Raw genomic sequence first — 13,931 nt, forward strand, 5'->3', positions numbered from 1 at the left:
AAATAGAACTCATTAAAGCTATCATAGTGTTTTTATGACTATTTTATCTTTCACTTCTTTTCCCATTCATTAAAGAAGATATAAGTTACAGGATTGTGGAAGAATAAAGAAACAGATGTTAGATGTTTGTGAATTTTGTGTCAACTCTGAAATACCTTCCATAGGATTACATTGGGGTGACATTTCTGTTCTTAATGAATATTTGATAATTGTGCTATGATCTATTAACACATTGCAGTTGTGTTTTAAGCAGTTAGAACACAAATGGTGAGTATATTCAGTCTTGTTCTTAAAGTTGTTTGTAGGACATTGAATTTTTGCTTTGTAAATTTTATAAAATTTTGCCAAACTTTATAAACCTAACATTTAAGAATAAAAATATCTTGTTAGGTACAGCAGTCTGATTTTTAATGAAAGGAGAGCAGTATGGCTATACGTGGTGGCACACCTGTAATCGCAGTGACTCAAAAGGCTGAGGCAGGAAGATCACAAGTTTGAGGCCAGCCTCAGCAACTTAGTGAGGCCCTGTCTCAGAATAAAAAACAGAAAGAACTGGAGATGTTACTCCATGGAATTACCCCTGCGTTTAATCCCTGGTCAAAAAAAAATAGCAATGTGCCTTAGTTTTGAGTAGGTATTCATCTTGAGTAGGTATTCATTTTCCTCCTTTAGTAATAGTCTGAGTATATTTACTTTTCAGTTTTTCAAAAGTATTTTTCATGAAAGTGTTTCTCCCACTTTTATGGGAAAAAAAAAAATCCAAAAGTTTTTTGCATTTGTGTTCTTGTAGATACAAAACAGATGGAAAAGAAAAGGAGGCAATCCTTGAAGAAGATGATGATCTCTGGGTGAAAATTCGACATCGGCATATTGCAGTTGTACTAGAGTATGTGAACCCATTTTAATTTTTATTTCATATTTCTTAGGTATTCAATATGTTGTAGTACATTTTATAAATTTAAAATAGTTCTGTAAAAATATTCCACCTTAGAAGTTACAGAATTTCTTCACAATTTTACAGGGAAATTCCAAAGCTTATGAAGGAAATTTCATCAACAAAGAAAGCAACAGAAGGAAAGGTAAGCTCTTATTTAACTTTCAAAATAATGGTAAAGGTGAATTTTAAACTTTGTTGAATTTTTGTTTTATTTATTTAAATTTCCATTTGGGGAACATTCTAACACAGAAGTCAAGAAAATAAACACCTATGTACCTAAGTCTCACCAAAAGTTAGCATTTTGGGGCTGGGGATGGGGCTCAGCAGTAGCACACTTGCCTGGCATATGTGAGGCACTGGGTTTGAGTCTCAGCACCGCATATAAATAAATGAAAGAAACATCTATCAACAACTAAAAAAAAATTTTTTTTAAATTACCATTTTGTGGGGCTGGGGTTGTGGCTCAGTGGCAGAGCACTTGCCTCACACATTTGAAGCACTGGGTTCCATCCTCAGCACCACATAAAAATAAATAAACAAAATAAAGATATGTTCACGTATAGTTAAAAAAAAATTTTAAAATACATTTTGTTTGTCTTGCTTCATTAAAGTTGATTTTTAAAAGGTGATTTAGTCAATTTCAGTTTACTGTTGGGATTTTTATACTGGAGTATAATTTACAGAAGCAAAGCAAACAATTTTTTTTTTTTTTTTAATTTTTGGTATCGAAGACTAAACCTAGGGATGCTTAACCACTGAGCCATATCCCCAGCCCTGTTTATAGTTTATTTTGAGACAGGGTGTCAATAAGTTGCTTAGGGGCTGGGGATGTGGCTCAAGCGGTAGTGCACTCGCCTGGCATGCGTGTGGCCTGGGTTCGATCCTCAGCACCACATACAAACAAAGATGTGTGTCCACCGAAAAAAAAAATATTAAAAAAAATTCTCTCTCTCTTTAAAAAAAAATATATATATATATTAAAAATAAATAAATAAGTTGCTTAGCGCCATGTTAAGTGGTGAGGCTGGCTTTGAACTCATGGTCCTCCTGTCTCAACCTTCCTGGGATTACCAGTGTGTGCCACTGTGCCCAACAAGTATACAAATCAATGTACACTGGATAACTTTTTACTGATGTATATACCTATGAAACTACTACCTAAATCAAGATTAAAAACATTTCAAAAAGTTCCCTCTGCCTTTTCCCAGTCAGCAATCTGCCAGAGGTAAACTATTCTGATTTCTATCACCATAGATTAGTTTTGCCTTTACATAAATTTCACATATATGGAATCTTATGGTATATGATCTTTCTGTTTGGCTTTCATTTAACATGATGTTTTTGTGATTTACACATTACATCTTTCAATAGTTATTTCATTTTTGTGTGATAGTAATACCATTTTTATAAATATACAGATATGCTTTGCTTAACAACAGGGGTACATTCTTTGTGATACTGAGGCTTGAACCCCAGGGCACTCTACCTCTGAGCTACATCCCTACCCCTTTTTCACTTTTTATTCAAATGAGGTCTTGCTAAATTGCCCACAGTGGGCTGAGGTGAACTTGAGATCCTCCTGCCTTAACCCCCACCCCTCAGTAGCTGGAATTATGGGGTGTGTCATGGCACCTGACTATAGGGATACATTCTGAGAAATGTGTCATTGGGTGATTTTGTCACAATGGGAATATCATAGAGTGTAGTTATGCAGACTAAGATGGCTGCATAAGTAGATAATATAAATCTTCTGAGACCACCATTGTATGTGTGGTCTATCATTGACCAGAACATTTTATACAGTACATGACTGTACTGCACTTTGTTTATGTGTTTGTATTTCTCCTTTTGATGGATATTTGGACTGTTTCCAATTCAGGCAAATTTTGAACAAAGCTTCTCCGGATATTTTTTTTCATATTTTTTAGAGAATAGATGTCCTCTTTTTGTGGGATATGTTAAGAGCAGAATTATTGAATTATAGGGAATATACTTAGCTTAATAAATGACAAAAGATAATGCCAAACGTTTATAAAGTATTTGAACCAATTTACACTCCTGTCAGCAACATATAAGTGTTCCAGCTGCTCTGTATTCTCACTATTCCACAATATTTTCAGGGTTTTTCTCCTCGCCCAGTTAAAATTTTCAACACTCAGGAGGCTAAGCAGGAGGAGTGCAAGTTCAAGGCCAGTCTCAGCAAATTAGCAAGGCCCTAAGCAACTTAGCAAGACTCTGTCTCAAAATAAAAAGGGCTAGGGATGTAGTTTAGTGATAAAGTTTAATCCCCAGTACAAAAAAAAATTATTTGTGAGGTGGTATCTTTTTATATATATCTTTATTTTATTTTTATGTGGTACTGAGGATTGAACCAAGGATCTCACACATGAGAGGCAAGCGCTCTACTACAGAGCTACAATCCCAGCCCTATGAGGTGGTATCTTATTGTATTTTTAATGGATTTTTTAAAATAAATGATAGCGGAATGCATTACACATATAAAGCACAATTTTTCATACCTCTGGTATATTCACACCAATTCGTTTCTTCATACATGTACACATTCCACCATCATTGCTAACCCCCTGCCCCTTCCCTTCCCTTCCCTTCCCTTCCCACTCCTCTCTCCTTTCTAGAGTTCATCTATTCCTCCCATGCTCCCACTCCCTATCCTACTATGAGTCAGTAACCTTATATCCAAGAAAACATTTGGCATTTGGTTTTTTGAGATTGGCTAACTTTACTTAGCATTATCTTCTCCAACTCCATCCATTTACCTGCAAATGCCATGATTTTATTCTCTTTTATTGCTGAGTAATATTCCATTGTGTATGTATACCACATCTTTTTTTTTTTATCCATTCATCTATTGAAGGGCATCTAGGTTGGTTCCACAGTTTAGCTATTGTGAATTGTGCTGCTTTAAACATTGATGTGGCTGTGTCCCCGTAATATGCTGTTTTTAAGTCCTTTGGGTGTAGACTGAGGAGAGGGATAGTTGGGCCAAATGGTGGTTCCATTCCCATTTTCCAAGGAATCTCCTTACTGCTTTCCATATTGGCTGTACCAATTTGCAGTCCCACCAGCAATGTATGAGTGTATCCCTTTCCCCACATCCTTGCCAACATTTATTGTTGTTTGTCTTCATAATAGCTGGCATTCTGATAGGAATGAATTGTAATCTTAGTTTTGATTTGCATTTCTCTAATTGCTAGAGATGATGGACATTCTTTCATATATTTGTTGATTGATTGTATATCCTTTTCTGAGAAGTGTCTGTTCAGGTCCTTGGCCCATTTATTGATTGGGTTATTTGTTTTTTTGGTGTTTAGCTTTTTGAGTTCTTTATATACCCTAGAGATTAGTGCTTTATCTGATGTGTGAGGGATAAAAATTTGCTCCCAAGATGTAGGCTTTCTATTCACCTCACAGATTGTCTCTTTTGCTGAGAAGAAACCTTTTAGTTTGAGTTCATCCCATTTATTGATTCTTGCTTTTAATTCTTGCGCTATAGGAGTTTTATTAAGGAAGTTGGGGCCTAATCCCACATGATGAAGATTAGGGCCTACTTTTTCTTCTATTAGATGCAGTCTCTGGTTTAATTCCTAGTTTCTTGATCCACTTTGAGTTGAGAGATAGGGGTTTAATTTCATTTTGTTGCATATGGATTTCCAGTTTTCCCAGCACCATTTGTTGAAGAGGCTATCTTTTCTCCTACGGAGGTTTTTGGCACCTTTGTCTAATATAAGATAATTGTAATTTTGTGGGTTAGTCTCTATATCCTCTATTCTTTACCATTGGTCCACCAGTCTGTTTTGGTGCCAATACCATGCTATTTTTGTTACTATTGCTCTGTAGAATAGTAGAACGTCTGATATAGTGATGCTACCTGTTTTACTCTTCCTGCTAAGGATTGCTTTAGCTATTCTGGGTTCTTACTGTATTTTTAATTTATATTTCCCTTATGTTTTTAAGCTTATTAGCTGTTTGGATCTCCTATTTTAAGAAGTGCCTGTTTAAGTATTATTTCCATTTTTAATTGAGTTGTCTGTTTTTCCTACCAATCTGTAGAAGATATTTTCTGGATGAAGTCCTATATATAAGTCTTTTCATAAACAGAAGTTCTTAATTTTTATCAGTTTTTCATAGTGCTTTTGTGTTTTGATTAAGAAGTCTTTGCTTATCACAAAATCATTAATATATTCTTCTGTGTTTTCTTTTAGAAGGTTGATTAACTTTTACAAATCTATAATTTACTCAGTAATTTTGTTGTATATGTGAAGTAAGCATCTAAGTTCATTTTATTTCTATATAAAAAACCCAGTTACTCAAGCACTATTTATTGAAAAGACTGTGACCATAAATGCCTAGGTATATTTCTGATCTCCAGTTCTTTTCCTTGTTCAGTGTGTCTGTCTTTGTGACAATACTGCCTGTCTTAATGTACTTTGTATTAGTTTTAAAACTTGATATTGAAAATCTTTCAACTTTTTCAGGATCATCTTAACTTTTTGTAACTTCAGCATTTTTATGTATATTTTAGATTCTGCTTGACAATGTCCACAAAAACATTTCACTGAAATTTTTATTAAGTTACATGAATTTGTACACCAATTTGGGAAGAACTAATTCTAATGCTTATTTATAGATTGAATTTAAAAAAATTTTTTATAGTTGTACACAATAACTTTTATTTATTTTTATGTGGTGCTGAGGATCGAACCCAGGGCATTGCACATGTGAGGCAAGCACTCTACTGCTGAGCCATAACCCCAGCCCCTGAATTTTTAATATGTACAATAATGTCATCTATGAATAAAGAAAATTGAGTTTATTCCTTTCCAGATAATCTTTATATACATTAAACTATTTTTCTTAGTAGTTAATATCTCCTGCCTCTGGCTCATACCTCCAGTATGAAGTGGAATAGAACTGGTAGTAAATATCCTGTCTCATTCCCAACCGTAGAGGACATGTGATCCATGTTTCATTATTGAATATTATGTTAGTTTTAGGTGATTTTAGTTGTATCCTATACGAGACTAGAGTAGTTCCTTTTTATTCTTAGCTTGCCAGCAGGCTTCTTTTTAAATTTTTCTGTGTTTGGTGTTTTTTTTTTTTTTTTTTTTTTTTGACTGGTGCATTATAGTTGTTCATAAGAGTGGAATTTGTTACATATTAGTACATGCGTATCATATAACAATATAATTTCATTTCACCAATACCCCTCTTTGCTTTTCATGAGATCACTATCCACCTTTCTTTTCCTTTTTCCTCTCTAGCTTCTACATATGAGAGAAAACCCTTGACCTTATAAATTTGGCTTATTTTGCTTAATATAATGGTTTCAAATTCTATCCATTTTCTGCTTACAGGTTTTTAAATGTGTGTGTATGTTTGTGTGTGTTTTGCTGGGGGTAGAACTCAAGATCTCTCACATTCTAGGCAAGCACTCTACCACTGAGCCACATCTCCTATACCTGTTGTTTTTCTTTTAATAAGGAAACATTGTTGGGATGATTCAAACCTTCTTCTTCTTTCTTTTTTTTTTAATTTGTACTGGGGATTGAACTCAGCAGTGCTCAACCACTGAGCTACATCCCCAACCCCCCTTTTTTAATATTTATTTTTTAGTTATAGGTGGACACAATGTCTTTATCTTACTTTATGTGGTGCTAAGAATAGAACCCAGTGCCTCACGCATGCTAGATGAGTGCTCTACCTCTGAGCCACAACCCCAGCGCTCCCAACCCTGTTTTTACATTTTTTAATTTAGAGAGAGGGTCTCACTGAGTTGCTTAGTGCTTTGCTAAGTTGCTGAGACTGGCTTTGAACTTGCAATTCTCCTGCTTCAGCCTCCCAAGCAGCTGGGATTACCAGTGTGCATACTACACACAGCTCAAGTGCTTTTTCAATATTGTATTTTTTCTTCTTTGTTCTATTAATGGGGATGAATTACACTTAAATATTTTCTAACATTAAACCATCTGTGCTTTACTAAAATAAACTTTACTTGGTCACAATGCATTATCCTTTTTCTGTATTGCTGGATTCTACTTACTAATATTTTGCTTAAAATGTCTGTCTCCATGTTTATTTTTCCCTGGCTGGGCGCCATAGCGCATGCCTGTAATCCCAGTGTTTCAGGAGGCTGAGGCAGGAGGAACATAGGTTCTTTTTTTATGAAATTTTTTATTACTGTGTCATGTTATCTCCAATATACCTTTGAGTATCCTTTTTTGTTGTTATTATTTTTGTTTTTGTACTGGGGGTTGAATCTAGGGACACATAACCACCAAGCCACATCCTGTCCCTTTTTATTTTGAGACAGGGTCTCTCACTAAATTGCTGAGGCTGGCATTGAACTTGTGATCTTCCTGCCTCAGCCTCCTGAAACACTGGGATTACAGGCATGTACTACCATGCCTGGCTAATATACTTCTTTTAGTTATTGTACTATGTATTTTTAATGTATGGCTATTTTATAAAGTGTATTACCTTATAGTACACTTTTTGCATGTCATACATAATTCAGAAACCTTATAATAGTTTGGCTCCATTTTCTCCTTCCTTTTTTGTGCTTTTGTTTCATGTGTTTTACTTCAGTGTGTGTTTGTTTTAAACACTCAGTGGACTTATATTGCCCACATATGTATCTAGACTTGTGTTGTTTATTCTCTATTGCTCTCTAGTTTTTTCTTCTTCTGGGCTGGGTTAAATTCTCTCAACATTCTTTTTGTCTAAGGACATCTTTGTTTTGTAAGTTTTTCACATACTTTTGCTGGATTTAGAATTTATAGTTGGGAAGTTTGTCCCCCTTCCCTCTTTTTATCAATTTAAAGATTTCAGTATATTACTTTCTAACTAACGTAATTTCTGTTAAAGAAGCCAGCTGTCATGTATCATTTTTTCTCTGAGTGCCTTTAGTAATATTTTCTTTGATTATTAGCAGTTTGACCATGATAATGCCTTTCTTTCTATGTACAGTTTTCTTGGCATTTATCCTCCCTGGGGTTTGCTGAGTTTCTGTAATTACTGGGTTGACAACTTTACTCATATTTGTAAAATTCATGGCCATTAGTTTCTCACATCTTGATTTGTTCTATGGCACTGAGGTTTGAATTCTGGACCTTCTATAGCTAAGCATACACTTTCCCTCTGCACTCTATCCCCAGTACCACATCCTGTGTGATTGAATATTGTCTGTTAATCTATTTTTTTGTTAACCTCAATAATTCCCTACTTCTGTCTTCTCATGTCCAGTCTGCTATTAATAAACCCAAATAATATAAAATTTATCCTTATAATACTATAAGGATATACACAGTTTTGACAAATGCATACTCTCGTGTAACTTCCACCACAGTCAAGATACTAGAATAGCTCCATCACCCCCCAGAATTCCCTCATGCCCTTTGTAGACAGTCTTTGAACTCTACTTCCCCATCCCCTGGCAACCACTGATCTGTTTCTTATCTCTGTAATTTTACCATTCCCAGGTTGTCATATAACTGAAATAACCTACTATGATTTTTTTCATTTAGTATAATGCACTTAATATTTATCTATGTTACATGTATAGGAGAGTCTATTACTTTTTATTCCTGATTAGTATTCTATTTGCATGGATGTTTATTACCAGTTTTAGAGTATTTGAGTTTTTTTCCCCTGAGTTTTTGGAATTCATGAATAAAACTGCTTTAAACATTGTTTTTTCCTACAGTGGACATTCACATCTATGAACAGATATTTTCATCCTCTTAGGGAAATACTTAGGAGTAGGGTTGCTTAGTCATACGGTATACATATACTGGGATTCATAAGAAACTTCCAAGGTGTTTTCCAAAGATGGGGTACCATTTTGGAGTCCAACCAGCATGGTATGACTGTCATTCATTGTTTTCGATTTAAAGTCTTATAATTAGTTTTAGGATATTCATTGAATTTTTAAGAAATAAATTCTAATTCTCTGTTGAAATATTCCATTTTTGGATCTATGTAGTCCATCTTTTCTTTTGCTTTCTTCAGTATTAACATGTTACTTTTAAATCTTCGCTAACTCCAATGTCTAGATCTTCTTGGGACTACTTTTGATTGTGTGGTAGTTTCCAAGTCATTTTATTGTGAATTTGATGATTGTTTCTTGAAATAGTAAATGCTATCCAAAATAATATTAAAATAGCTACCATTTTTCCTCTCTCAATCTTACCTCCCTCCTTTCTGCTTCCTCCCTCCTTCTCCTCCCAAGAGACAGTCCACTGAGCAACCTCACTTAGGGATTCTCCCTGCAGATTTGAGTCATTTCCAAGGAATTCTGCTGGAGTGGGGAAAGCCTCTGGAATCTCAGGATGACTAGGTTAAGGAAATGGTATAGTGTCTGTGGGGGAGAGACAGCACCTGGGGCAAGAGTTTACCCCAAAGAAAAGGTTGTCTGAAATGTTCACAGTTCATTCTTTAGCCTCAAATTATGACATTTATTCCAAGAAAAAAAATTACAAAATATCCATCCCTTGGTTTCTTTCCGTTCCCCCTTCCAGGATTGAATGCTGGCTGAGGCTATGTGGTAGGGCAGCCCTCACATGTGAGGTCATCAACAACACTCAGATGCATCTTCTCAACAGAGGTATCTTAAAAGGTCATGATGTCCCAAAGAGTCCTCTTGTTGTTAATAGCCACATCCTTACTGCCAAAATCTTATAGCAAAACCAATTCTGTGTCTGTAGTTTTCCCTGTTGGTGGGAAAGTCATAGTTGATGACTAAAGAAAACTGTTGCATGTCAGCTTCTCTGGCCAGCATGTCACTGGTAACCAGTATTCTTCTAGAGCCTGAATGGAAATCCCTCATGATCACATCTCATTCTTGGTCTTTATCTCCATTCATGGCAGAGACAGTGAAGTTTTGGGCATGTATCTTCTTAGTGAGCAATCAACCTTCGTTCAGGTGTTGATGAAGATGCCTGCCTGGGTGATAGTCAGTTTCATAAAGTCACAGAGTGTGTTCAGCTTCCACTTCTCTCATTCTGTGTTGATGGAGAATTGGCAGACACCCTCCAGGATAAACTTTTCCTTTCGACGGGAATCGGGAATGGGGTCTCTCATGAACTTCTTGGTTACCCCAAGTACCTCAGAAGGCATTGTAGCTGGACACCCCAAAATTACTTAGGTATTGCTGTTGAGCTTTGGGAATTTGTCATAAATCTGCTCCTTGAATCTATAGCTTTTAACATTTCAACAGCTTCATCCAATATAAACATATTAGTATTGGGGAGCCAGGTATCTCTGATTATAATAGCATATCACATAGTCAGGGGTACCCATAATGATATGGTCACCTTCCATCTGTAGCTTCTGCACCTCAATACATATATTGATTCCTCCAATAAGGATGTGATCAGAGGTATAGCCACCTGAGTTTTCTCATCCAATTCTTGAGTGGATTCCAGTACCAAGGCCTGTGTAGCCTTTAGATCTAATTCAGTCTGTTACAGAATCAAGATGGTAAATGTTGTCATTTTTCCAGAATGAGTTTGAACGTTCATGTTAAACATCATGGTAAAACTCTTAATACGAGGAATAATGACTTGCTATTGCATTTCAGAGAACTTTTCAAGGCCATTGGTATAGATGCAATGAATGAGGGACTCTTGAGAGATTTATGTCATCAAAGTTGTCAGCAGTCTTCATTCCAGTTACTTTTCTTTTTTTAAATTATTATTATTATTTTTTGCATTACAATTCTTAATACACCTCCAGTTACTTTTTTTTATTAGTTGTTCAAGACAATACAGCAATCTTGACATATCATACATTTGATTCAAATAGGGTATGAATTCTCATTTTTCCATGTGTACAGATTGCAGGATCACATTGGTTATGCATCTAGCAATCCTAGAGTCAGTTGTATTCTGCTGCCCTCCCTATCCTCCCCTCCCCTCCCCTCCCCTCCCCTCCCCTCCCTATTCTCTACCCATTCTACTGTGACACTTATCTCTCTCTCTTTTTTTTTTTTTCCCTTCACTTCCAGGTACATTTGATGATGCCTTCAGCCTCTCATAAGGCTAATGTTTCTGGATTAGGAATCCTGATTTGCAGACATGATTCTTAGAAACTTATTGACTATTTTATCACTTGGATATTGACCTCTTTCCTGTTCTACTTACTAATTTTTAATTGTGTGTTAGACATAGTGTATTATACATTGCAGAGACTCCAGATAACGTTCTCTCTGCATTAAGTGTTAAGTTTCATCTGGCAAGTAGTTAAATTGCTAAAGAATAACCTTGACTATGTTGAGACTTCATGTTAGGTGGTGTTTATGATGAGTATATTTCACTTTTGCACTTAAGTCCTAGGTCATAGTCCTAGGACTAAATGTTTAGGGTGTTCAATTAGGTCTCTACTTTGAATCTGAGAATGTTAATATTTTCTTAGCACTAAGACCCCTTCAAATCTCTGTGTAGTAATTAACCCAATAGTTGTCCACTAGGCCTCTGAGAGTTCTGCCCTGTATGTGTGCAGATTAGGGGCCCAAGGACACCATGCTACACATTTTGGGTTATATTCTACCTGGTTCCTTTCTCTCTGGCACCCTGCTCCCCAAATCCTACCTTAGCAGTTTCAAATGCTAATCTTTTTTTTTTTTTCTTTTCCCAGAGAGATAATTGTTTTCTTCTTCTCAGACTTTACTTTCAGTGTGGTTTGGAAAACATCTCCAGGGAGAAGTCAGGGTGAATGCAAGAATCACCTTCTGTACTTTCCTTCACTCATAACTGTTTTTTATCCGTTGCCTAAAAATTCTTGTTTTATTTATTTGTCCATTCAATTTTGTTTGTAGGGGGAGAGTAATTTTGATATCATCTATTTTGTCTTGACTAAAATTAAAAGCTTCATAAAGTTTTCTTTTAAAAATTTGCCAAATGTAGCCAGATATGGTGGTGCATGCCTGGAATCCCAGCAACTTGGGAAGCTGAGGCAGGAGGATGGCAAGTTCAAGGCCAGCCTCAGCAACTTAGCAGGACCCTAAGCAACTTAGTGAGGCCCTGTGTCAAAAATAAGAAAGGCTGGGGATGTGACTCAGTGGTAAAGCACCCCTGTGTTATCCTCAGTACCCAAATATAAATGAATAAATAAAATTTTGCCAAATGTTTAGTAAATTAACTAAATTTAGTAGCTTAACTAATACTTCAGAATTTAAAAGTTGTAGCATAGAGTAAATTAATCATAGGTTTACTCAAAATATTTTTATTTTTCTTAGACATCACTTAGTGCTCTTACCCAGCTGATGAAAAAGATGCCCCATTTCCGTAAACAGATTACCAAGGTAAGCAATATTGTCTGTAAGGTATTGTATTGTTATTAGTTATTTGATCTAGCCAGTCCTGTAGTTAAGATTAGCAGTGACTTTCATGGAATATTTTTTGTGCATTGTCCTCTAAAACTCTTAAGATTGAAATATCCCAATATCTAAGCTTTCCAATAACATTTCTACATATGTCATTTAGATTTATTCAAATCCAGCATAGACTTTTTTGTCTTTATCTTGAACTGCTAAGCAGAATAATTTTAGTATTTATCAACCTCATAGGAATTCAGCAGTATATTGACCAGTGGTTGTCATTCTACATGTTACTTTATATTAGTAGTTATGTATTAATAGATTAAGGAGGTTTTAAGCTGGTGGGGGCAGGGGGCTCTGGTAAACTTTTTTTTCCTCTGTTATTCCAGGTCTTTTTCCATATCACTGTCAGAATAACTTTTATATACTTTTATCATGTTGTACTCCAGTCAGAACCAATGAAACCTTTTCTGTTGGTCTTTAGGAGCTCACTGTTTTGGGGGGTTTTGTTTTTGTTTTTGTTTTTGTTTTTGTTGTAAATGGACACAATATCTTTTTATTTATTTTTTTATGTGGTGCTGAGGATCGAACCCAGTGCCTCACACATGCAAGGCAAGTGCTTAGCCACTGAGCTACAGCCCTAGCCCCTCACTGTATTTTTTTGTCACCTTATTTTTATTCTCAAACTCATCACAAATTCAGCACTTCCATTCTGGTTTTTGTTGATTATCTCCCTTTATTCCCCCAGACATCTAGTTATTAATCTTGCCTTCATCTTCTGTGTAAAATCATAATATGAGGTAGCTAGGCGAACATTATCCCCATTGTGCAGACAGGGAAACTGAGGCTAAGAAGATGTGGTGGCAGTGGGCTATGAGGTGGAGGTGTTTGGCTTGAAGCCAAAACAGTCTGATGGCAAGGTGCTTTACCTCCCTGAGCCATAGTGGACCTCACAGGCACTGGCAAGCACCGGGGCTGGTTGGGGATCCTGGCCTCAATGTGCTTTGCACAAAAGGCCAGGTGCTGGCAGGCGGTATACAGAAGGTACACAGGTGACACACTGCTTGCACATTGCAGCAGAAGTTCACATGCAGCACTTGTAGCATGTGCCAGCGTGCCACCATAGCCTGCTTGTTCCCATTGATCACATCAATTTTCACTTCCTTTCTTGAGCTGTTTCCCTTACTTGTAGTTTACCTTCTTTCACAATGGTTTTCTCCATTGTTCTTTTAATATTATCATTTGCATAAAAATAATTAAAATGCTTTAAATGATTGATTTCTTCTGTTTTTCAGCAAGTTGTTCATCTTAATTTAGCAGAAGATTGCATGAATAAGTTCAAGCTTAATATAGAAAAGCTCTGTAAAACTGAACAGGTATGAGCAAAGTCAGAAATACTTATGTTTATAGATTTCCATAATGAACTTTGTAAGTTAAAATGTAATACTTTGCTGAATACAATGGTTGATTTTCTCAAAATCACAGACTCTTAGAAGGAGACCAACTTAGACAAGCATGTTAATACATATAAATCATTTCCCAATAGTGTTAGTCAACTTGCTGTTCCTGTAAGAAATACCTGAGACAATCACCTTATAAGGAGAAAAAGGTTATTTTGCTTCAGTTTTGGTTTGTTGATCAAAACTCAGTTTTTTAAAA

General features: G+C 35.9%; 1 protein-coding gene and 1 pseudogene across 1 annotated transcript in view; one reads left to right on the plus strand and one right to left on the minus strand.

Annotated features, from left to right (window-relative positions):
- Stxbp3 (syntaxin binding protein 3) overlaps window positions 1-13,931 on the plus strand; it is a 68,865-nt gene that overhangs the window by 39,650 nt on the left and 15,284 nt on the right. Inside the window, exons 10-13 of the mRNA XM_027922056.2 lie at window positions 791-886; window positions 1,022-1,079; window positions 12,192-12,257; window positions 13,568-13,648. Coding sequence (XP_027777857.1) covers window positions 791-886; window positions 1,022-1,079; window positions 12,192-12,257; window positions 13,568-13,648 — 301 coding nt within the window. The remainder of the gene's footprint in view (window positions 1-790; window positions 887-1,021; window positions 1,080-12,191; window positions 12,258-13,567; window positions 13,649-13,931) is intronic.
- On the minus strand, window positions 9,494-10,621 carry LOC114080415 (eukaryotic initiation factor 4A-I-like; annotated as a pseudogene).

The sequence above is a fragment of the Marmota flaviventris genome, chromosome 10 (assembly GCF_047511675.1).
Source record: "Marmota flaviventris isolate mMarFla1 chromosome 10, mMarFla1.hap1, whole genome shotgun sequence".
NCBI lineage: Eukaryota > Metazoa > Chordata > Mammalia > Rodentia > Sciuridae > Marmota > Marmota flaviventris.